Source organism: Vipera ursinii, assembly GCF_947247035.1.
Source record: "Vipera ursinii genome assembly, chromosome: W".
Taxonomy (NCBI): domain Eukaryota; kingdom Metazoa; phylum Chordata; class Lepidosauria; order Squamata; family Viperidae; genus Vipera; species Vipera ursinii.
In genome coordinates, this window is record NC_139522.1 from 43,056,310 (window position 1) to 43,082,587 (window position 26,278).

Genomic DNA, 26,278 nt, shown 5'->3' on the forward strand with positions numbered 1-26,278 from the left:
TGGCTCGAGTTTGACAACCCCTTTAGTTTTTAAAAGATTCGTGATGGGCAAGGCAGTTTGAACAAAAGCAGGGATAAACTGCTGGTAAAAGTTGGCAAAGCTGAGGAAACTCTGCAGTTGTTTCCTCGTCCAAGGTGCTTCCCAATCTAAGACTATGGGCACTTTTCCAGGGTCCATGTGTATGCCATCCTGCGAGATTCAGTATCCTAGGTAGTCCAGTTTTATTTTACGAAAGTCACATTTGGATAGATTTGCGTAAAACTGGGCTTTTCTAAGCTTTTCAAGTACCAGTCTGACTAGTTTCACATGTTCTTCCATCATTTTGTTGTAAATTAAAACGTCATCTAAATACACCAAAACTCCTTTGAATAAATGCTCATCCAGGACCTCATTTATCAACTGCATAAAGACAGTCCAAAAGGCAATACTCAAAACTGGTAACAACCCAACAGGCAATTAAATGCCATTTTCCACTCATTGCCTTTCTTCATTCTCACTCGATAATATGCCTTTCAAGTCCAATTTTGTAAAAGTCCTCCCTTGGCAAGGTGTCCCAACATATCTTTCATTAATGGGAGTAGGTTTTCCACGCAAATGGCGTTCCCCTGCTTAATGGCTCAGATGTGGTTCTCTGCATGCCTGGCTACAAGAGGGTCTTCGAAATGCTCTCACAAGGCTTGCATAAAAACGTCAAGGTTGATTAACTCCAGGGCATGCTCTTTCCAGTAATTTATCTTTCTTAAGTTTATGTCAGAATTCCACATTTAGCCACCTTGCTTCATGTCTGTAAGCAATGGCTTAAGCTTTCATTCAGCAGTGGAGGTGGTTTTTCAGTTGTCTATGGCAGAGGTCCCCAACCTTTTGGGCACCAGGGACTGTTTCCGTGGAGATAGATTTTTCCATGGACCGGAGGGTGCATGGTTTTGTGTGCTGCCTGCATCTCATGGATGGGGCTTTTCTTGTTTGTGCAGACCAGTTGCTGGCATGCCGTGGCCCAATAGTGGTCCATGGACCGGGGGCTGGGGACCCCTGGTCTATGGAGATTCTCAGTCATCCAGGTCATAGTTATCCCAAAGATCCTTTTTCACTATTAAATATAGATGGGGAAGTTTATAATTACTTTTAGACCCATTATGTCAGGGGAGGAGAATGCATCAGATATTTTTGATAGATTTTTCAGCATTCAAACAGGGTGGACTTTTTATGTTTAATGTGTGAATGATATATTCATCATTTGTTATTTTTTTCTTTTTGTACACCTGTTTTTTATTTTTATTATTAGTGTCTGGTGGTTGTTAGTTTGTTTCTTTTCTCTTTATTTTATATTTTAACTTTGGAAATAAAATAAAAATTTGTAAAAAAAAATACTTAGCTATCTCAGAGGACTCAGATGAAAACATCCAGGAAAAGGTGACCTAAGCCTTGGCTGATTTCCTTGATTGGCAAGTAGATTTCCAAAAAGAGATTGACAAAATATATAGAACTTACTCTTAATACACAATAAGAAAGGTTCCAAGAGATGTGTTGGTGCATTTTGTAAGGAAAGTAACAAGACAACAAATCCTCCAACGTCACTTCAATTCCAAATTTAAAATCTACAATGCAGATGTAATTATTTTAAAAGAAATTCCTATTAGAAACCTACATAAAAGAAAAGATTACTGTTTCCTGACTGAGATATTAAAACAAAAAAGATCTCATTCCGCTGGGAAAAGTTAGAAGGCATAGAATTTACCCTCCAACAAACAAGATTTAGACTAAATACTGTGCAAAGTATTTTTTCATCTCATACAAAGCATATTCATCCCCATCCTATGTTACCAGTGCCAAACATGGACACTTACAATAAAACGTAAGTGAAAATTATTCACCATGGAAATGAAACATTTGAGGAAAGCTGCCAGAGACCAGAAGGGATAAAATAAAAAATGAGATAAGAGAAACAACTGGAATAGAACCAATCTTAAAACTACATACAAAGACAGCAATTTAAGTGGTTTGCTCACCTGGAAAGAATGTCTTGGAATTCTATAACAGGGCTTTTCAACCAATGGTATGGGTACCACCTGTGGTATATTGGCACCTGGCAGGTGGTACACAACCATCCTAGAAAAGTGGTAGCGGGGGAGGGGAATGAGCTGAACTGGTGGCAGCACTGCACAAGCCTGAGCGAGAGATGGCTGGAGCTGCAGGGCTGTCAGGGCTCAGTGGAAGCACCAAGATCAGCGCCAGGTTCCAGCTGGAGTTCTGCGCTGATCCTGGCACTTCTGCTCAGCCCAGAAGAAGCGCTGATCAGCTGGAATGTTGCAACATCTCCAGGGTCTTGTGATTTACATTCAGATGCTTGGCAACTGATTCATATTTGTGATGGTCAGTGTCCCAGGGTCAGGTGAAGTGACCAAAACCTGCTGAAAACACCCAGCAGACAGGGGGGATAAAAACCAAACACACCCCACCCCACCCCCGCTGCCAATCCTCAACAGAAATGCTCACAACAATGAAAACCTCGGACAGGAGGAAGAGTGCCGCCGGGCGGGCAGGCGTCTTACTTGGCTGTGGATTAGGGGGCACTTTTTCCAGTGCCATTGTAACTTTGAACAGTCACTAAGCGAACTGTTGTAAGTCGAGAACTACCTGTACTTCATCACTTTTTTCCTTATTTTTTTTGGTCATCAAGTTTTTGACACCTTGCTAGGCGACTGGTGGTACTCAGATGTTGCCATATCCTAAAAGTGGTACAATGGGTGAAAAGGTTGAAAAGCCCTGTTCTATAACATACAAGGCATATACAAAAAGAGGAGAAGGCCAGAGAACATGAGGCAGACCCAGAAGAAGATGGAAAGATGACATCAAAGACACACAACAACAGCATCAAATAACAATGGTTGAGGCCGCCAGAAGTGCAAGAACCAGAACGTTATATCTCCCGCAACACCCAAAGTGGTAAAAGAGGAAGTTAAGAAGACTGTGCAAAAGGCCAGATAATTTGTTGAGAAATACAAAACTGAATTACAAGAGACCCAGAAAGGAAGGGAGGAGAAAATGCTGACACAAATTGAGAAACAAATATATGATCAGCTGGAAATAAGAAAAAATGATGAGGAGTTGAGGGCTATGGGCATAGACTTTTCAAAAATAGTTCATTAACTATGGAATACAGATGTTTAATCCGGAACATAAATGGAGCCAACTCACCCAAAAGGAAAAAAAGTATTTCACTACCTAAAAAAATTAAAACAGTATATAATTTGGCTTCAGGAAACACATATTAAAAATAAAGATGTAAAATACTAAATCTACAAAAAACTAGGAGAATAATTTATCTCAGCAGGATCAAATAAAACCAATGGCATGTTCTATACATCAACCTCCAATTGAAACCGATCAAGATGATAAAATTCACATTTTCCAGCCAAATATATTAATGCAATTCCTCGCATACTGGTAGCCCATTCTACAGTTAACTCTGATGATGGTCCCAGCAACCAAATCTCTGTCAACACAATCTGCATAACCAGGCATCCACCTGGCAGTATTCTTTCCCTTTCCAGTCCTCTTTCAGAATGGAAAAGAAGTTTGAGTCCCAAGTTCTTGAATTTTCTTTCTAGATTTTCAAAGCCAACGGTGATACAATTGTAGTCATTCTTTGAAACTATAATTCCCACTTGGATTAGTAGGAACACATTTATTATCAATACACTTGTAAATTTTGGTAGCTGTTCTATCAAATCCCTGATCGATGTCCTGGCAGGTAACATACTCTGAAAGCCGATGGGCTCACTTGTTTTAATTACTCCTAACAGTGACCCAACAAATATCACAACTCTTCTCTTTTTCTTGTGGGCACAGCTATAGACCTCTTATCTTTTCGAGAGCCTACATCTTGTCTCCCTTTCCACACTATCTTTTTTTCTTTCGTTGAAAACCTGGAGCCTGTTTTATCTCTAAATCCTTTAAAGCTGTTTCTGGATTTGAGATGTGCAAAAAGTCTTATGCATCTCCTGATTCTGGCTGTCACTTTTATCTTGCTTCTTCATTTGGCTGTTCTGCTCATTGAGACTTGCTTCCTCTATCAGATCGTATTGTATTACTTCTTTTCTTTGATCTAGTAAGACTTCATTCCCTCTTATCAGCTTAATTATCACTGCTCTGGTCTTCTAACATCTTTTTCAAATACTGCTAGAAGTCTGCCCTTGCTGAAAATAGATGTTGGATGGTTTTCAGACACAAATGTGAACATGCCAAATGTAAGCACTACAGGTCATGGCAGCAGAGTCCTGTCCATTCATCTTCACTTCAGTGTATTAAGCTACTACTAGTAGAAAGAATTTATTTCTTCTTGTTCTTTTCTCAAATTCTCTTGCTAGTCTGTTTGCTAATAAGAAATTTGATTATAGAGACTCCCCCATCAAATTTTACAGGTAGCTCTTCCTGTTAACTCAGTGAACGTACTCTGTGGAACACAGCTGTCTTACATTCCTCCTACAGTACACTCTCTGCTTACTCAGCAGGAAGCAATTACAGTGCATCAGGCATATCAAACTCACAACATCACGTGACGCCACATGATGTCGCGTGACGTATTGGGACTTTTCCCCCATTGCTGGCAATGGGGTGGGTGTGGTTTCTGCATGACACATGCCTGCAGTACATAATCACCTACAACAGGCAATTAGCAACTATTCACCAGATAATCTTTTCAACCCACAGTCTCTCAGAGTATACAGTACCTTTGGTCACTCTCCTCTGTTTCTTGTGTCTTTCTCCAGACAAATTCCTTTTACTAATCCCATTTGCTTGTTGAGTTGTCCTTGAATACAGGCAGTTCTTGACTTACTACCACAATTGGAATGAGAATTTCCATTGCTAAGCAAGGCAGTTAAGTGAGCTGTGCCCAATTTTATGACCTTTTTTGCCACAGTTAAGTGAATCACTGCAGTTGTTAAGTGAATTACAGTTGTTAAGAGAATCTGGCTTCCCCTATTGACTTTGCTTGTTGGAAGCCAGCTGGCAAGGTCACAAATGGTGATCACATAACCCTGGGACACTGCAACTGTCGTAAATACATGCCAGTTGCCATGTGCCCAAATTTTGATTATGTGACTGTGGGAATGCTACAACAGTTGTAACTTTTTTCAGTGCCACTGTAACTTTGAACAATTGCTAAATAAAGGGTTGTAATATCAAGGATTATCTTTATAGTGCTTTTACCCCTTTTTTCAGATGCTCCCTTTCAACCATTTATTATGCAGAAATGGACAGTGATTAATTTTTGATCCACAGGGAACAGACATTTCATGTTTTTCAAAAAAAAGTAACCGTTGGGAACCCACCAGCTAGGCTAGAAGGAGTGGTCAACTGAGGGCCTAGCTTGGAGTCCTTGCGCAGCTGCAAGTGGCATAAGCTTGACCTCCCCCAAGGTCCACAAAGCCTTATCTAGTCATTCCCAGGGGAAGGCACCCAGTCTGGTGAGATTCTTGTAACATAGATGGTAAACAACAAAGTTACCAACTTTTGCTATTAACAAGTATCTCTGCTTGCTTGCTCCTGACAGTATCTATTATGCAGAAATGGACAGTGATTAAATTTGACTCACAGGGAACAGACATTTCATGTTTTTCAAATAAAAGTAACTATTGGGAACCCACCAGCTAGGCTGGAAGGAGTGGTCAAGTGAGGGCCTAGCTTAGAGTCCTTGCGCAGCTGCAAGTGGCATAAGCTTGACTTCCCCCAAGGTCCAGAAAGCCCTATCTAGTCATTCCCAGGGGAAGGCACCCAGTCTGGTGAGATTCTTGTAACATAGATGGTAAACAACAAAGTTACCGACTTTTGCTATTAACAAGTGGCTCTGCTTGCTTGCTCCTGACAGTATCTAGAAACAAAATTTGTATTTACATTTTTTCTAACTATATTTCCATTTACAAGTTATAAACAACCTTCTTAATAAAAACTTAAAACACAAGTTAATACAAAAATATACCCATTTATCCTATACAGGTAGTCCTCGACTTATGACTGCAACTGGCCTCCATTTTTTCTGTTGCTAAGTGAGACACTTAAGTGAATTTGCCCCATTTTATGAACTTTCTTAAGTGAATCACTGCAGTTAAGTTAGTAATACGATTGTTAAGTGAATCTAGTTTTCCCAATGACTTTGCATGTCATAAGGTTGCAAAAGGTGATCACATGATCCTGGGACACTGCAATGGTCATAAATATGAACTAGTTGCCAAGCATCTGAATTTTGATCACGTGACCATGGGGATGATGTAATGGTCGTAAGTGTGAAAAAGGGTCATAAGTCACTTTTTCAGTAATGTAACTTCAAATGGTCACTAAATGAACTGTTGTAAGTTGAGGACAACCTGTACATACCCTGCAATCAAATACTCAGAAATACTCACTTGTGGTAATTTTCTTTCTTTTCATCCCTCCAGTTTTTATTTAACTGGTGAATTTTTACTGCTACATACCTCTGTTCTGTTAAGTCAAATGCCTGAAAGAGAATGATAGCTAGTAAGTAGGCAAAAACACCACAAAGACTGCCATCTCTAAATAAATTATGAAAAAGATCAGTTATGAATTGTATTTTTGTGTACTTTAATATGTACTATGCTAAAAGTTTCTATAGTGTTATTTATTAAATTTCTATGCCACCCATCTTACTGATACAGGGACTCTGAGCAGCATATTTTTATAAAATATACTGTATATTTTATATTTTTATAGAAAGAAATCAGAGAAACACTTAAATGTTTAACTTTTGTTGACTAGAAATACTTAAAATGCTAAAGTCAAAAATTGGTTTCATATAAAAGTTTAAAACTGGGTATTTATCCAGTGTTTCAAGAGGTAGTAAGCAAGGCTGCCTATTAACCCTCTAGTTTTGTTATAAAAACCTGTAATAGTAGTACTTCGGAGTAACAAGGAATTCAAAGGGATAAAAATAGGAAATAAGACTTGAATTTGTTTGCAGATGATATAATGTATATACTCCCATATAAACCCATCTGCAGATAAGCCAAATCCAATTTTGGGGGTATATTTTGGCATCTAAAATTATTGGCTTACCCATGAGTATACAGTATATGGAATTACCTTTTTCAAATTTTATTTAGTCAGCAAAATACATTAGAACAGAGCTGGAAAAAAATGTAAAACTATTCAGGTTAAAACAGTTCACAAATGATTGTTCTTACACTTCTAAAAACAGAGGCATGTAATATTTTAAGTAGATTGATAGTATATAAATATTTTAAATATTTAGGCATAAATATAACAACAATTAATAAATTATTTGATAAAAACTATTCCCGTTTGGAGAAAAAAAATAAAAAATGGAAAAGGAATATTTAAATATAATGGTTTGAACTGAACTGAATACTAAAAGATTATGAGTCAATGGATTCTTTATAGGTCTCAGAAGTAGGGAAGATGGTGGAAATGAGTTCCATTTTGAAAATTCTATTATCAAGCAACCTGTTTCAAGTATCTCTGAATGTATGTAGGAGCATATTGCCTCCCCAACACTGTTAATAATATATTCAGGATTTTATATTCAACACAGGACAGTTACATTAAAGGTATGAAAAGACTTTGACCTTTGTAGGCTAACAGATTTTTATAATATATGTAACAAGGAAGAGATAATTGACAACCTATTTGTGATTATTTTCTTGATCCACATGAATAATTCAAAAATATTTCTTTAATAAGAAGGATGTAAGAGATCCAGCATTTCACTGCTTAATACATTCTGAGAAAATAATAATTAATTATCCCACCAGCACCTAAAGGAATAATTTAAAAGAAATTATTATTATTGGATTAGGAATTAGGTGACCTCCCTGCAGGTGAAAATGAAGCTTGGGATATAGAGTTGGGGAAACAAATGGAAGATCCATAATCCAAAATACTATGGAAGTCAGATGGCTTTTTATCAGCTTCTATACAGTAGAAGAATTGGATTGAAAGTAAGCACATTGCTGGGCCTGAAAGTGTATGAAGAATATATATATATATATATATATATATATATATATATATATATATATATATATATATATATATATATATATATATATATATATATATATATATATATATATATATATATATTTGTTGTTAGTTGCGAAGTCGTGTCCGACCCATCGCGACCCTATGGACAACGTTCCTCCAGGCCTTCCTGTCCTCTACCATCTTCTGGAGTCCATTTCAGCTCACGCCTACTGCTTCAGTGACTCCATCCAGCCACCTCATTCTCTGTCGTCCCCTTCTTCTATTGCCCTCAATCTTTCCCAGCATTAGGCTCTTCTCCAGTGAGTCCTTCCTTCTCATTAGGTGGCCAAAGTATTTGAGTTTTAGCTTCAGGATCTGGCCTTCTAAAGAGCAGTCAGGGTTGATCTCCTCTAGGACTGACAGGTTTGATCGCCTTGCAGTCCAAGGGACTCGCAGGAGTCTTCTCCAGCACCAGAGTTCAAAGGCTTCAATTCTTTGGTGCTCAGCCTTTCTTATGGTCCAACTTTCACTGCCATACATTGCAACTGGGAAGACCACAGCCTTGACTATACACACTTTTGTTGACAGGGTGATGTCTCTGCTTTTTAGTGTGCTGTCTAGATTTGCCATGGCTTTCCTCCCGAGGAGCAAGTGTCTTTTAATTTCTTGGCTACAGTCCCCATCTGCAGTGATCTTGGAGCCCAGGAAAATAAAATCTGTCACTATCTCCATTTCTTCCCCATCTATTTGCCAGGAATTGAGAGGGCCAGATGCCATGATCTTGGTTTTCTTAATGTTTAGTTTCAACCCACGTTTTGCACTCTCCTTCTTCACTCGCAACAAGAGGCTCTTTAGTTCCTCTTCACTTTCTGCCATTAGAGTGGTATCATCTGCATATCTTAGGTTGTTGATGTTTCTTCCGGCAATCCTAATCCCAACTTTTGATTCATCTAGCCCTGCCTTTCTCATGATGTGCTCTGCATATAAGTTAAATAGGCAAGGCGACAGTATACAGCCTTGCCGGACTCCTTTCCCAATTTTGAACCAATCAGTGGTTGTTGTTGTTGTTGTTAGCTGCGAAGTCGTGTCCGACCCATCGCGACCCTATGGACAACGTTCCTCCAGGCCTTCCTGTCCTCTACCATCTTCTGGAGTCCATTTAAGCTCACGCCTACTGCTTCAGTGACTCCATCCAGCCACCTCATTCTCTGTCGTCCCTTTCTTCTCTTGCCCTCAATCTTTCCCAGCATTAGGCTCTTCTCCAGTGAGTCCTTCCTTCTCATTAGGTGGCCAAAGTATTTGAGTTTTGGCTTCAGGATCTGGCCTTCTAAAGAGCAGTCAGGGTTGATCTCCTCTAGGACTGACCGGTTTGATCGCCTTGCAGTCCAAGAGACTCGCAGGAGTCTCTGTTGCTTCTTGGCCCGCATATAGGTTTCTCAAGAGACAAATAAGATGGTCTGGTACACCCACCTCTTTAAGGACTTGCCACAGTTTGTTATGATCCACACAGTCAAAGGCTTTAGCATAGTCAATGAAGCAGAAGTAGATGTTTTTCTGGAACTCTCTAGCTCTCTCCATGATCCAGCGTATGTTAGCAATTTGATCTCTAGTTCCTCTGCCTCTTCAAAATCCTGCCTGTACTTCTGGTAGTTCTGCATCCACATACTGCTGGAGTCTAGCTTGTAGGATTTTAAGCATAACTTTACTAGCATGAGAAATGAGTGCAATGGTGCGATAGTTTGAACATTCTTTGGCACTGCCTTTCTGTTGTGATTCAGGGTCAGCCTGTGGGTTCAGCAGTTGGGTTGGACGACTCAGAGGAGGAGGAGGGGGGTGTTGAAGAGCTTGCTGAGGGGATTGGACAGCTTGATGAGAGCCCTCAGCCAGGCCCCTCTCATCTGGTCACGACGCACCCAGCTGTGTGAGCCTGACAGCGTGGATGAAGATGACCCACAGCTGGCCCTGTAAGGACGCCCGACGCAGGAGGCAGTCAATCAAGCCTTGGTGGAGCAGTGGGCTAATGCCTCCTTAAGTAACACCAGCTGCCTGCAATTAGTGCAGGTTCGCCTCCCACCAGGCTCAAGGTTGACTCAGCCTTCCATCCTTCCGAGGTAGGTAAAATGAGGACCCAGATTGTTGGGGGCAATAAGCTGACTTTGTAATAATGCCGCTTGGGTGTGTGTGTGTGAAAGCCCTAATAAGCAGGCATATACATAGAATGAAGGCTACTGCTAAGCTTGTAAGCCTCCCTGAGTCTTCGGAGAAGGGCGGGATATAAATGGAATTAAAATAAATAAAAATAAATAAATAAATCAGGAGTAAACAGAGGAAGGCAATGGGGCTCCTCGGAAGGAGGCAGAGAGAAGCCACGCCCTGAACTGTATTTAAGGGGGAATGCATGGGAGGGCTGGTTTGCTGAAGGCAACCGCTTGAAAAGCTCCTGTTTCTTGGTTCGTGTCTTGTTCTATTTGTTTTTGTAGCAATAAATTTGGCAGGCGTAATTCCAGCCTCTTGCCTTCTTGTAAAAGGGGTTGTCCCTGCCTTTTCTGCAGGGCCGGTAGCAGGCTGGTACAGAACACTTTCTTTGGAATTGGAATGTAAACTGATCTTTTCCAATCCTGTGGCCACTGTTGAGTTTTCCAAATTTGCTGGCAAATTGAGTGTAGCACTTTTACTGCATCGTCTTTTAAGATTTTGAATAGCTCAGCTGGAATACTGTCACCTCCACTAGCTTTGTTGTTGCTCAGCTTTTCTAAGGCCCACTTCACTTCACATTATAGGATGTCTGGCTCGAGGTCAGTGACCACCTCATTGTGATTATCAGGGACATTAAGCTCATTCTTGTATAGTTCTTCTGTGTAATTTTGCCACCTCTTCTTAATCTCTTCTGCCTCTGTTAGGTCCCTGCCATTTTGGTCCTTTATCATGCACATTTTTGCATGAAACGTTCCTTTCATCTCTCCAATTTTCTTCAAAAGATCTCTGGTCCTCCCTATTCTATTGTTTTCTTCTATTTCTTTGCACTGTTCATTTAAGAAGGCATTCTTATCTCTTCTAGCTATTCTTTGGAATTCTGCATTTAATTGGGCGTATCTTTCTTTTTCTCCCTTGCCTTTCGCTTCCCTCCTTTCCTCAGCTATTTGCAAAGCTTCCTCAGACAGCCATGTTGCTTTCTTGCATTTCTTTTTCTTTGGGATGGTTTTGGTTGCTACCTGTTGTACAATGCTGCAAACCTCTGTCCATAGTTCTTCAGGCACTCTGTCTATCAGATCTAATTCCTTAAATCTATTCACCGCCCTGAGTCCTTCGGGAGAAGGGCGGTATACAAATATAATAATAAATAAATAAATAAATTTGTCACCTCTACTGTATATTGAACAGGGATATGATTTAATTCATACCTGACTGGCCTAGTGCTTTTCCCTACTTTCTTTAATTTAAGCCTAAACTTTGCAACAAGAAGCTCATGGTCTGATCCACAGTCAGCTCCTGGTCTTGTTTTTACTGACTGTATAGAGCTCCATCTTTGGCTGCAGAGCATATAGTCAATCTGATTTCTGTGTTGACCGTCTGGTGATGTCCATGTGTAAAGCCGTCTCTTGGGTTGTTGGAAAAGAGTGTTTGCTATGACCATCGTATTCTTTTGACAAAATTCTATCAGCCTGTGCCCTGCTTCATTTTGTACTCCAAGGCCAAACTTGCCTGTTATTCCAGTTATCTTTTGGCTTCCTACTTTAGCATTCCAATCCCCCATGATGATAAGGACATCATTTTTGGGTGTTAGTTCTATAAGGTGCTGTAGGGCTTCATAGAACCGATTAATTTCATCCTCTTCAGCACCGGTGGTTGGGGCATAGACTTGGACTACTGTGATATTGAATGGTTTGCCTTGGATTCAAACTGAGATCATTCTGTCATTTTGAGGATTGTATCCCAGTATTGCTTTTCCTACTTTTTTATTGACTATGAAGGCTACTCCATTTCTTCTGAGGGATTCTTGCCCGCAGTAGTATACCTGATGGTCATCTGAATTAAATTCACCCATTCCTGTCCATTTTAGTTTGCTGATACCTAAGATGTCGATGTTTAGTCTTGTCATCTCTTGTTTGACCACATCCAGCTTTCCTTGATTCATGGATCTTACATTCCAGGTTCCTATGGAGAAAAAATATTTACAGCATCGGACTTTCCTTTCACCACCAGACACATCCACAGCTGAGCGTCCTTTCAGCTTTGGCCCAGTTGCTTCATTCTTTCTGGCGCTACTAGTACTAGCCCTCTGCTCTTCCCCAGTAGCATATTGGATGCCTTCCGACCTGAGGGGCTCATCTTCCAGCTCATCTTCCATACGTATATATATATACGTATATGTATATGTATATGTATACGTATACGTATACGTATACGTATATGTATATATGTATGAATAATAGTTCCTCTTTTGGCAAATTTTGTGATCTATGGAAACTGTGAATGAACTGTAAATAATATAGAATTAGTAAATAATTCCCTGACATTTTCTGAAGATTGACATGCTAAAAAACTTTAACATCATGACAAATATGGTATCTGAGTATGAAATGACAATGCTACAATTAAACACAAGAAAATTCATTTACTTGTGATTAGCATACAGACGTACCTTTCATTAACGTGAACCTGTTGATTTATCAAGTCAAATAATTCTACTTAGACAGACAGATTCCATAGAAGAGAAAGGCAGAAGTCTAAGTATCTAACTCTTTAGCTTCTGCACTGTTTAACTGAGCAAAACAGAAAGGTGATTTACTTACCTTATATACTTCACTAAAACCTCCTCTGCCTAGGAGATGTAACAACAAATACCTATCATTTAATGTTGGATGGTCTTTAAACCTGATGGGAAGAGAACAGGATATTTTATCCATATAGTGGTTAGAACATGGTCTTAAGCAATTAGAATAGAATAGAGCTGGAAGGGACCTTGGAGGTCTTCTAGTCCAGCCCCCCGCTCAAGCAGGAGAACCTATACCATCTCAGACAAGTGACTGTCCAGTCTCTTCTTAAAAACCTCCAGTTATGGAGCATCCATGATTTCTGAAGGGAAGCTGTTCCACTGGTTAATTGTCTTCACTGTTAGGAACTTTCTCCTTAATTTTCTGCCTATAATATGTAGAAAGATTTGAGCATGCAGGTGAACTGGCAATCTATTTCAGACAATACTACCTGCTTTTTCACACAAGTTAGGATCTGTTGTAACACAGTCAATCTTTCTTTGATTGTCTTGCACTGCCTACCACAACACAATTTTTTTCTGCTTTTCTTTTGCCTCTGTGTTTTGGTTACCTTGTTGCTTGGAAGGATATACTGATGAGAGTAGCTGGGAGTCAGATGCTATATAAATTTAATAAATAATATTAATTCTAAGCAAAGTTAATTCTAAGCAAATATTTCTCAGCATATTTTATCAAGTTGATATCTTTCACAAGGTTGTAATTTGCGCCACTCTTATGGCCAATACTCACTGTGAATTATCTTCATTATGTATCCTTTTCAATTCCCTGATATGCAGATTTCTAATCCGTTCTAATCGCTCTAGTTCTGCTTGAATCTCTGCTTCTTCCTGCACAAAGAACATCACTTTAGCTATACTGATGATTTTGAACCAAGTTTGCCAGACAAGGAACTCTGCAGAACAGCTTTCCTTTACACAGTATTTCTCAATCAGGGGAACATGTCGTAGTATGTAAACAGTCAATAAAAAGACAAGAGAGTTTTTTAAAAAATATTTAAAACATTGGGCTTGACAGCAGTCTGCGAATTACTGGCTATGAGGCCCCTGTCATGGACAGGGACAGGGCTGCTTGTTATCCATAGACCAGGAGTGACCAATTCATTTTCCCAAGGGTCCACATGAGAAACTGGGACTGTTGTGGAATGTCGCCACCGCCGCCACCCCCTGCCCCCAATGCCACCCTGCCCCCTGATGCTGCAGGCTGAACTGGGACCGCCCACAGGCTGAATGTGGCCTGCAGGATGTAAAATGCCCAGGTCTGTCATAGACAGAAATATTGTGAACAATTTGTCTTGTTTAAGAAGTGTTTGAACTGTTTAGACAACAGGATTTTTTTGGAAGAAGGTACTGAAATTTGGCTCTCACTTCACTGACCTATTCTGACATTTCTATTTTTTCATTTGCAACTCTTTCATACCCTTACCAAAGTTTGGAGACATGCTTTCTCTAACGCTCACTCAACTCTTTCTCATTTACAGCAGTGTTGTAATGTTATGCTTTTCTAACCCTCCTTCTGTGAACTTGCAAGAGAACAAAAAGCTTTTGTTCTCCCCCCCCCCCGTGGATAGGGCTCGCAACTTGGGAGTCCTCCTAGATTCACGGCTAACCCTGGAAGACCATATAGTGGCCGTGACTAGGGGGGCTTTCGCCCAGGTTCGCCTGGTGCACCAGTTGCGGCCCTATCTGGACCGGGATGCCCTGTGCACGGTCACTCATGCGCTCGTGACCTCTCGCCTTGACTACTGTAATGCTCTCTACATGGGGCTTCCCTTGAAGACCACTCGGAGGCTCCAACTGGTACAGAATGCGGCCGCGAGAGTTGTCTTGGGAGTTTCCCGGTACTCCCATGTTACACCTTTGCTCCGCGAGCTGCATTGGCTACCAGTTGTCTTCCGGGTGAGGTTCAAGGTCTTGGTTATGATCTTCAAGTCCTTACATGGCATGGGTCCGGGTTACCTCAGGGACCACCTGCTGCCGGCGTCAACTCCCCTCCGCCCTGTGCGTTCCCACAGAGAGGGCCTCCTCAGGGTGCCTCCGGTCAGAGAATGCCGACTGGTGGCCCCCAGGGGGAGGGCCTTCTCTGTGGGCGCTCCGGCACTTTGGAATCAACTGCCGGTGGAGCTCCGGATGACATCAGACCTCCGAACCTTCCGTCGCGGCCTGAAGACCCATTTATTCGAATTAGCTGGTCTGGCCTGATGGGGGAATATGGGTTTTTAAAATAGTTGTTTTTATTATTGTATTATTGTTTTTATTTGGGCATTGGTTTAATCTTATTTTAACTTTTGTATCGTAATTATATATGCCCTGTGAACCGCCCTGAGTCCCCAGGGAGAAGGGCGGTATATAAATTAAATAAAACCTAAACCTAAACCTTTTCTGGTGTTATGCTTTTTTTCTGGTGTTCTAAGTGGAGGAGATGGCATTTGTTCTTTTTCTTCTTTTTCCATTTTTCTTTGAAGAAGATCTCACTCTAAATATTTTTTTCTTGGATGAATTGATCACAAACTGCCATAAGGTTATTACATGATTGTTATTAAAAAGTAGCTTGTGTTCAGAACTCAGCCTTTTAAGATATGCTGTCTGTGCTTCCAAAGGTAATAAACAGCCATCAAAATTAATAACTGATAGCTCATTTTTCCCTAAGTTTGACCAGTCTCCTTTCAAAACTATCTAAATTACACATTGTGTAAAAAAGTACTTTTGTTTGTGTTAAAATTTCCTGCATTTACTTTTAATAGGTGAGCTCAAGTACTAACACTATGAGGTATCCATATTTTATGTCTGCACGGCTTTGTATACCTCTACCATGTCTTCCTATACCTGCCTTTGTGTCAAAACCCATTTCTACTTTATTTCATTTCATTTCTATTTCATTCCACCTTTTCCTGGGTTTTGCCATACTTCCGAGGAGGGGGGATGTGTCTGAAGGGCTATTACTTTCACTTCCTCCATTCACTACAATGTAATCCTTTGTTTACTGGGTCTGTATCCTGTTTCCTGCGTTATCTCTCTCTCTGAACTTTATCTTTTAAACTGTCAGTTAAGAACAAAAGAGGAAATAAGGAATGTAACCTCAGTGCCTGGTTTACATCTACGCTCTCAGAGAAAGGTGTGAAGAAGCTGCCGACCCTCGCTGCGTGAGCTGGAGATGGGCTGATGTTATCTCCCCGGTTCCCACAACAGACTTAACACTTGGGGATTGGCTATCCCACATCGGGTGGTCGATCTATGGGGTAGGGTCCTGCTTGGAGACACTATAATCTACTGCATTGCATGGAAAAGCTCAGATCCTGTCTATTATGCCAGCTATCACCTACTCTTAATAAAAGTTCCTGCTTGGAAGAAATTGTTTCCAAGAGTTCTGCTTTCTTAAGATGTGAGCTTGAAGTGGGTCCTGACATTTTGCTTCTATCTAAAAATCCCAAGATACTTTGATACAGTGAAGTAGAATGAATCAGGAGGTTAGCCTTTTGTGAACACAATACAAACAGCACTGTGTTGTTACAACACAAAATTGTCTGAGAAGCCGGAAAAGCTTTTGCTTCCTGTTACTGGGCTAAAACAGTAGCACTGTAACTTGTATAAAAAGATAGAAAATATGCCAACTGTTAAGACGTAATATTTCTGTTTAGAAACAGGTAGCTATGAAGTTTGAGACAGAGTTTCACAGAAGAATCTACATTCTGAAACAGAATAAACAACAACAACAACAACAACAACAATAATAATAATAATAATAATAATAATAATAATAATAATAATAATAACAACAACAATAACAACAACAACAGCAACAACAATAATAATAAGTTGGAAGGGACCTTGGAGGTCATCTAGTCCAACCCCCTGCTCAGGCAGGAAACCCTATACCATTTCAGGCAAATGGCTGTCCAGTCTCTTCTTAAAAACCTCCAGTGTTGGAGCATTCACCACCTCTGGAGGCAGGTTGTTCCACTGGTTAATTGTTCTAACTGTCAGGAAGTTTCTCCTTAGTTCTAGGTTGCTTCTCTCCTTGACTAGTTTCCATCCATTGCTTCTTGTCCTGCTTTCAGGTGCTTTGGAGAATAGCTTGACTCCCTCTTCTTTGTGGCAGCCCCTGAGATATTGGAACACTGCTATCATGTCACACCTCACTCTTCTCTTGGTTAAACTACACATACCCAATTCCAGCAACCGTTTCCTATATGTTTTAGCCTCCAGTCCCCTAATCATCTTTGTTGCTCTTCTATGTACCCTTTCTAGAGTCTCGACATCTTTTTTACATCATGGTGACCAAAACTGGATGCAGTATTCCAGGTGTGGCCTTACCAAAGCATTGTAAAGTGGTATTAGTACTTCACTTGATCTTGATTCTATCCCTCTATTAATGCAGCCTAGCACTGTGTTGGCTTTTTTGGAAGCTGCAGCACACTGCTGGCTCATATTTAAGTGATTGTCTACTAGGACTCCGAGATCCCTCTCACAGTTACTACTATTGAGCAAGGTACCACCTATACTATACCTGTGCATTTGATTTTTCCTGCCTAAATGTAGAACCTTACTTTTTTCACCATTGAATTTCATTTTGTTAGATAGCGCCCAGTGTTCGAGTCTGTCCAGATCCTGCTGTATTTTAAGCCTATCTTCTGGAGTATTGGCTATTCCTGCCAGCTTGGTGTCGTCTGCAAATTTGATGAGTTCCCCATCTATCCCCTCATCCAAATCGTTAATGAAGATATTGAAGAGCACTGGGCCCAGAACAGAGCCCTGGGGCACCCCACTACACACTTCCTTCCATGTAGATGCGGTTCCATTGAGGACCACACGCTGAGTATGGCCTGTCAGCCAGCTACGAATCCATCTGGTGGTGATGCTATCTAACCCACATTTTTCTATCTTATCAAGTAGTAGGTTGTGATCTACTTTATCAAATGCCTTACTGAAGTCCAAGTAAATTATATCTACAGCATTCCTCTGGTCCACTAATTTTGTCACTTGGTCAAAGAATGTGATAAGATTTGTCTGGCATGATCTGTTTTTGACAAACCCATGTTGACTTTTAGTGATGACTTTGTTTGTATCTAGGTGTTCGCTGATTTGTTGTTTGATTATCTTTTCCAGAATCTTCCCAGGTATTGAGTTCAGGCTGATAGGTCTGTAGTTTCCAGGAACTATTTTTTCCCTTTTTTTTATTGAAAAGTTTTAAAATACATTTTATCTTTAACAATCCCCTCTCCCCCTCCCCTACCTATCCCTCCCTACCCCTACCCCCCCTACCCCCCCTACCCCCCGACTTCCCAGAGCTAAGTACAGGGTATAAAAACAAAGAACAATCATAAATATCCATATGCTACCAACAATAAATTCTTAAATCTATCACTCTCTAGCTCATATATGATAACTACAAACAATACTAATATTTCATATAGGGAAAAAAAAGAAAATAGAAAGGAAGACTTATTCAAATGCTAAATGAAACTTTTTAGTCCCATATTTCTTCTGGATATATTCAATCCATTTTTTCCACTCCATAATATAGCGTTCTTGCGAATGATCTTTCAAATAAGCCGAGATCTTTGCCATTTCTGCCAGGTCAGAAACCTTTAGAGTCCATTCCTCTATAGTCGGCAGTTCCTCCTTCTTCCAATATTGACCTATTAAAAGTCTTGCTGCTGTAATTAAATTCAACATCAACTTAGTGTCCACAACAGTAGCTTCTGTAATTATACCCAACAAAAAGAATTGCGGACAAAACTTTATCTTTTGCTTGAAGATCTTCTGCATATTCCACCAAATTTTTATCCAAAAAGCCTTAACCTTTTTACAAGTCCACCATATGTGAAAATATGTTGCATCTTCACCACCACACCTCCAGCATTTTGGCTGATAGTTCGGATACATACTTGCAAGCTTTTTAGGATCTAAATGCCATCTATAAAACATTTTATAAAAGTTCTCTCTTAAGTTTTGAGCTTGTGTAAATTTTACGTTCCTCACCCAGATCTTTTCCCACGTGTCCATTGTAATAACTTCTTGGATATTCTGGGCCCATTTTATCATACAATCTTTAACAAGTTCTGTTTCTGAGTCAATTTCTATCAATGCAAGATATATCCGTTTGATATGTGCTGGACCCTGATTTCTAATTTGCTTTATCAAATTTTCATCAGTCATTGCAAAACCAGTTTTCTGATCTTCTTTCCACCTGGCCCGTAACTGAGTATGTTGAAACCAAGTTTGAACAATCTTCTCATCTCGCAAGAGATTATACGATTTTAAACACCATACACTTCTTTCCAAGCTTAGAATCTCCTTATACGTGGTCACGTCATGTTTGAATCCAACATTTATGTTTTCTATTGCGTGTTTTGGAATTGCCCACAATGGCATCTTACAGTCTAACTTGTATCTATACTTCTTCCACTCTCAACAATGCCTGTCTTAAAATATGCACTTTAAACACGCTATCTACCTTCTTATCTTACAACAAATATGCATGCCAGCCAAATAACAAGTCGTGGCCCTCAAGATTTAATAATCTCTCTTGTGTCAAATTAATCCAATCACTTATCCCTGCTAACGCAGCAGCTTCATAGTATAATTTAAGATTGGGCATTTTAAGACCACCTCTTTCACGAGTATCCTGCATAATCTTAAGTTTAACTCGTGGCCTTTTCCCTGCCCAAACAAATTTATTGATACCCCGTTGCCATTCTTCCAAATTAGAATCTTTCTTAAGAACCGGTATCATTTGAAATAAGAATAAAAATTTAGGCAGGATATTCATTTTCACTGCTGCGATTCTTCCCAACAAAGACAATTGCAATTTTTCCCAACTCTCCATTTCTTTTTGAATTTTTCCCCATAGTTTTTCATAATTATTTTTATATAACTTTGTATTAGAGGGTGACAAAAACACCCCCAAATATTTGACCCTTTTAACAATCTCAAATCCAGTTAATCCTTCTAAAAGGGCCTTTTGCGATACTGTCATATTTTTGGCCAGAATTTTAGTTTTTTGTACATTAACTTTAAATCCAGAAACCCTCCCATATTGCATTATTATCTCCATCAGGTCCACAACAGAGTTTTCTGGCTGGGTCACTGTAACAACCAGATCATCTGCAAACGCCCTCAGTCTATAATCCTGATCTCTGATTTGTATACCCTTAATTCTTTCCGAACTCCGTATTTTTACTAGTAATATCTCCAATGTTAACACAAATAGTAAAGGCGATAACGGACACCCTTGCCTTGTGCCCTTCTCAATATTACATGCTTCAGTCAAACTATTGTTAACTATTATTCGGGCAGTTTGGTTTTGATACAATGCCCTAATTGGTTGCAAAAATTTATCCCCAAAATTCATTTTATCTAAAACTTTCATCAAAAATTGCCAATTCAATTGATCAAAAGCTTTTTCAGCATCTAAAAAAATTAGCGCCGCAGGGATCTGGTTGTTCCTTTCCAAAAACTCTAACACATCAACTATATGCCTCACATTATTTTTCATTTGCCTACCACTAATAAACCCAGTTTGATCCCCATGAATCACCTGTTGCAGAACCCTCATCAATCTGTTAGCCAACACCTTAGCAAATATCTTATAATCTGTATTTAAAAGTGATATCGGTCTATAGTTTTTAACTTGAGTAACATCTTGATCTTCCTTCGGAATCAAAGAGATAAAAGCAGTTCTCCAAGACGGAGGCACCTTTCCCCCTCTCTGAATTGTCTGGAACAGTTCCTTTAACGGCTTTATCAACTCCATTTGTAAATTTTTGTAGTAAACCGCAGTCAAACCATCCGTACCTGGCGCTTTATCCAACTTCAATTCCTTAATTGCTATGAGAATTTCTTCTGCTGCTATCAACTGGTTAATCTCCTCTTTTTGTGCTTGCGTAAGAACCGGGATGCTAGCATTCTCCAAATATACATCAATGTCTTTTTCATTAATCTTCTCCTTAGCATATAATTTAGAATAAAAATCCACAAAGGCTTCCTTAATAAGATCCTGTTGAAACACAACCTTTCCCTTATGTTCAATTTTATCTATATTAGAAGCCCTTTGCTTTTTCCTTAGTCTATAAGCTAGCCATCTACCTGGCTTATTAGCATTGCAAAAAGTATTATGCCTAGCAAACCGCAAGTTGGTTGCCACTTGATCAGCCATCAATTTATCAAATTGTCCTCTTAATAGCTTAATAACCTCCTTAGTCTTCACATCCGATGGATTCAAAATTAAGACCTTTTCTTTTTCCCTAATTTCATTCTCCAATTCTTTCCTTCTGGCTTCCAAAGTACGTCTGTATTTATTATTCATATATATCAACACCCCTCTCATGTAGGCCTTGCTAGCATCCCAAACCATGTCCATAGAGGTATCCTTATTCATATTAATTTCAAAAAAATCCTTCATACGCTGTTTACATTCTTCCACATTTCTCTGATTTCTAAACAAATTCTCATTTACACGCCACGAGCGCCTATCCCTATTGTCCTTATTGATCTCTAACCAAACTGGACTATGGTCCGAAATAGTTCTTGCACAAATCTTTACCTTCTTGATCCTAGAAAAAAAATCATTAGTCAGCAAAATAAAATCAATCCTAGAAAAAGATTGATGTCTGTCAGAAAAAAAAGTATAATCCTTTTCATGTAGGTGTATATCACGCCAAATATCTCGCAGTTCCAAGTCATCCTTCATTTCAAAAAAAGATTTAGGCAGTCTGGCATGGCTCGGTGCACGCTTAAAAGAACCAGCCTTGTCCATCTGTACATCCAAAACTCCATTCCAATCCCCCATAAAAATAAACGATTTGTAATCCAATTGAGTAAGCTTTGTATGAAGTGAATCAAAAAAATCAGCTTGTTGTTGATTAGGAGCATACAGTCCAACTAAGAGCGTTTTTTTACCTTCTAACAACAAATCTATCATGACATATCTTCCTTGCTTATCTGCTTCAATTAGTTCCGCTGTTAGAGTACTTTTAACGTAGACAACCACTCCATTTTTCTTATTCATTGCAGAAGCAACAAATTGCGTGCCCAACCTTGAGTTCGATAAATACTTTTGGTCCATAACCCTAATATGCGTTTCTTGCAAACATATAACATCAATCTTAAATTGTTTTAAATATTGAAAAACTTTCTTTCTCTTCTGTGGTGAATTAACATTCCAGGTTAGAAACTTAGTCACCATACGTGGCATCCCGAAGCTTTTGGAGCACATCTTTAATAGCCCCTATATTTTCTTTGGGCCGCGCTCCTCCCACAGCTTCGCTGTAAGTACGCTTTGAGAGCTCCATAAACCTCTGCTGGTCTTGTTCTTGTACTTGTCTTGCTCGTTTTACAGCGGCACGCGTCAACCTCTGCTCTCCAGCAGCAGCCGATGAAGCTGTTAGATCCCCTCCAGCACCATTCTCCTCTGTCTGTCCATCTTCAGCCTCTTGAGGTTTTCCCTCTCCAGATCCCTTTGCAGCTTCCAGGAGTGATAGAGGAGTTGCTTTTAAAACATCATTGTAGAAATCACGCGCCTGAGTCACAGTAACCAGACGGTATCTTTTACCTTCGTGCATCACCACCAATCCAACTGGAATCTCCCATCTAAACTTAATATCACGTTGCTTAAGTTCCTGTACTAGAAATGCAAAATCCTTCCTTCTCCTTAAAATCTTTGGAGGAATTTCTTTTAGAACCAAAACTTCTTGCTCAGCAACCACAACTTTAGTATCATAAGCAGCTTGAATAACTTCATCTTTAGTTGCTCTCTTTGTAAAATAGACCACCACATCTCTAGGTAACTTCCTCTGCCTTAGGTAAAGGTAAAGGTTCCCCCGCACATGCGTGCTAGTCGTTTCCGACTCTAGGGGGCGGTGCTCATGTCCGTTTCAAAGCCAAAGAGCCAGCGCTTGTCCGAGGACGTCTCCGTGGTCATGTGGCCGGCATGACTAGATGCCAAAGGCACACGGAACGCTGTTACCTTCCCACCGTAGTGGTCCCTATTTGTCTACTTGCATTTTTATGTGCTTTCGAACTGCTAGGTTGGCAGAAGCTGGGACGAGTAACAGGCACTCACTCTGCTACGTGGCACTCGGGATTCGACCCGCCAAACTGCCGACCTTCCAATCGACAAGGTCGGCAGGTCCTCTGCCTTGCAATCCATGAATTTACACGAAAAACTTTATCCATACATCCCTCTATTTCAGATGCTGGCTGGCCCAATACTGCTTCCAAAGCCTCAGAAATCAGCTGCTTTAGGTCTTCTTTAGGATTCTCTTTTAAACCCCTGATTCTAATAGCATACTGCATCTGATGATACTGAACAAGGCTTAATTCTCCGTCCATTTTATCCCTTAAATTTTCATTCTCCAGTACCTTTACTTCAAATATAGTGTTCTTTTGACTAAGATCCTCCATTTTTTCTTCCAAACATTGCACACATTCAGCCACGCTTTCCACTGTAGACAAGATATCTACCCTCATTGCACTAAATCTCTCGTTAAACTTCTCTTCCATCCTCTCCTCCAATTTCTCCAATCTCTCCTCCAACTTTGCCATCTTATCATCCAGCATTTCTGACATTACCTGGGATTGCTTTGCAAAGGCATCTTGTAAGTCCTTAAGCGTCAATGCCACAGGAGGTGCAGGAGGAAGCAAAGCTTGCAACGATGTCTGTTGCACCGGGGAAGTTCCCGCACTCCGAAGAACTTTAGAGGAAGATTTAGCCGCCATCTTTCCTCACTTTCACTTGTTGCGCACTTTCACGTTAAGTTTATAAAGTCCATTAAGCTAGGGAGTAAGAATAAAAATCCTCTTCACCTCGACCTCCTGTACCGCTCTGCCTGCTCCTTTTACTCCAAAGTCTTTCCTTCTGGCAGGGGTGGTCGCAAACGCCTGGCTCTGCTCCAAAAATCCCGGAGCAGAGACGCTAAGCAGCTGGGAGCAACCCAGGCTACGGGGGAGTTCAATCCTTCAGCCGCCCAAGCTTTCAGCTCAGGCGGCCCCGGAGAACTCAACCCCTACCTGGGGCCTCACCCCCTCCTCTTCTCCCGAGGAGGGGGCTTCAAATCCACCTAAACAGCTGATCGGCGCTGTTTTAGGTGGAAAAAACTCAGCTGTGAAGCGGATAGCCCGAAACGGCTATCTTCGGCGCCGCATTCCTCTGGTCCACTAGTTTTGTCACTTGGTCAAAGAATGTAATAAGATTTGTCTGGCATGATCTGTTTTTGACAAACCCATGTTGACTTTTAGTGATGACTTTGTTTGCATCAAGGTGTTCGCTGATTTGTTGTTTGATTATCTTTTCCAGAATCTTCCCAGGTATTGAGGTCAGGCTGATAGGTCTGTAGTTTCCTGGATCTATTTTTTCCCCTTTTTTGAAGATGGGAACTACATCAGCTCTTTTCCAGTCCTCTGGTAGTTCCCCAGTGCTCCAGGATCTTTGAAAAATATAGTTCAGTTGTTCTGAGATCACGTCTGCCAGTTCCTTGAGAACTTTGGGGTGTAATCCATCTGGTCCTGATGATTTGAACTCGTCTAGGCTGGACAGGTGTTCACTTACCATTTTTTTGCCTATCTTAACTTGCATTTCTATTCTGTTTTTTATGGCACTGGTTTTGGTAGGTTGGACTGTTTTTTCCCTTTGTGTAAAGACAGATGCAAAAAACGAATTAAATAGTTCTGCTTTCTCCCTATTGCTTGTCACCTTCTTGCCACTTTCCCCCACTAATGGACCAATCATTTCCTTAACTTTTTTCTTGTTTTTTATATGTTGAAAGAAGCATTTTTTGTTATTTTTGACTTTGGTTGCAAGCCTTAGTTCATTTTGAGCCTTAGCTTTCCTCACTTCATCTTTGCAGGCACGGGCTATTTGCTGATATTCTGACTTAGTTATCTGCCCCTCTTTCCAATTCATATACTTGTCCTTTTTATCTTTCAATTTATCAGAGAGTTCTTTATGCAGCCATGCTCGTTTCTTTTGAGAGTTGTTATTTTTCTTCTTTGTTGGTATTGTACTAGACTGGGCCTTTATTATCTCACTTTTCAAAATTTCCCAAGCTTCTTGAGTTGTTTTCCCCTTTAGGATTTTCATCCATGGAATTCTTCCCATGGTCTCTCTAAGTTTATTGAAATTAGCTCTTTTAAAGTCCAAGACTCTAGTTTGGCTGTGTTCTATTGCTTGTGCCTCCAGAATGTTGAATTCCAATATTGCATGATCACTTCCCCCCAAGGTTCCTGTGGCTTCGACCTTTTCTATCATTTCATCTTTGTTTGTGAGAATTAAATCCAATATGGCTAATCCCCTAGTTCCCTTCTCTACTTTTTGGGAGAGAAAGTTGTCTGCTAGGTTTGTCAGGAATCTGATCTTCCACTTGGTGCAGAGTTTGTCTCCCAGTTGATATCAGGGTAATTAAAGTCCCCCATTACTATTGTGATGTGCTTCTTACATACTTTAGTTAGCTGACTAGCAAAAAGTTCATCTATTTCCTCCGCTTCGTTGGGCGGCCTATAGTATACACCTATGGCAATGTCATTTTCCCCCCTTTTATATCAATAAAGAAATAAAAAACCAACTACAGGTAGTCCTCAAGTTATGACAGGTCACTTAGCAATGGTTCAAAGTTCAAAGACAGTAGTGTTTCTTCTTGTTCTCAGTGTGAGCGGCACAATCACTTTTGTAAGGAGCAAGGCTGCTTTCCTTTGCTCAGTGGGGAATCCAGATTTAAAAGGCTCCTTCTGGACAAAGAGCTATTCTAAAGCAGAGGCCGGACTCTACAGGGAGTAGGACTCCTACACGGGCAAAATGGAATGAGTTGCTGCTGGTATTCCCCTTGCAGTATTTCAAATATTCCCAACCAAGGGCTTTGTATGCTGTTCTCTGCAGCTCAGTTGTGGCAAAAAATTGCCAGCATGATCTACCAACAGGAGCTGGGCTGGCTTCACAGGATAAAACGCGAGCATGTTGCTTACCTCAAGGAAGGTAGGCACTTGCAGCATTTGAGGAAGAGAGAAACGTCCTCAAACGGTAGAAGGAAGGGGTGGAAAAGGAACATGCTTGTGTGCTCTAAAGTTGAACTTTGCTCGGAGCGTAAACTTCTCCAACCCATCTTATACTGCAAAGCCAGCCTGGCTCCTGTTGCTAGATCACACTGGCAATGTAATTGGCAGGCTCCATTACATTCGTAACTCAAGGATTACCTTCTACCAGAATTACCAGGAAGTCAAAAACATAATTCAATGTATATTTGAAATTAGTATAATGGATCTTTTTACCTTTTTAAGATGACCTAGTCGGAGTTTGAATATTTCCTCTTGTTCATGATATTCTGCTAATGTTAACCTATATGTACATAAAATAAATGGTTCAAAAATTAGAAGTGCCTTACACCAAGAAAGGTAACCTATATCAGAGGAATATATCCAGATGCCATAGGCAACCCTCAGAGTCCTCTAAAAGTTACCACCAGTCTATTTTTGATTGTTATAGAAAATTATTACATTCACAAGGAATAATAAATTAGC

At 40.2% G+C, this 26,278-nt stretch overlaps 1 protein-coding gene across 1 annotated transcript in view; it reads right to left on the reverse strand.

The window, feature by feature from the left end:
- LOC310648260 (serine/threonine-protein kinase tousled-like 2) overlaps positions 1 to 26,278 on the reverse strand; it is a 294,352-nt gene that overhangs the window by 133,898 nt on the left and 134,176 nt on the right. Inside the window, exons 12-15 of the mRNA XM_083376011.1 lie at positions 26,030 to 26,096; positions 13,503 to 13,600; positions 12,792 to 12,873; positions 6,405 to 6,496 (exon numbers count right to left, since the gene is read on the reverse strand). Coding sequence (XP_083232137.1) covers positions 6,405 to 6,496; positions 12,792 to 12,873; positions 13,503 to 13,600; positions 26,030 to 26,096 — 339 coding nt within the window. The remainder of the gene's footprint in view (positions 1 to 6,404; positions 6,497 to 12,791; positions 12,874 to 13,502; positions 13,601 to 26,029; positions 26,097 to 26,278) is intronic.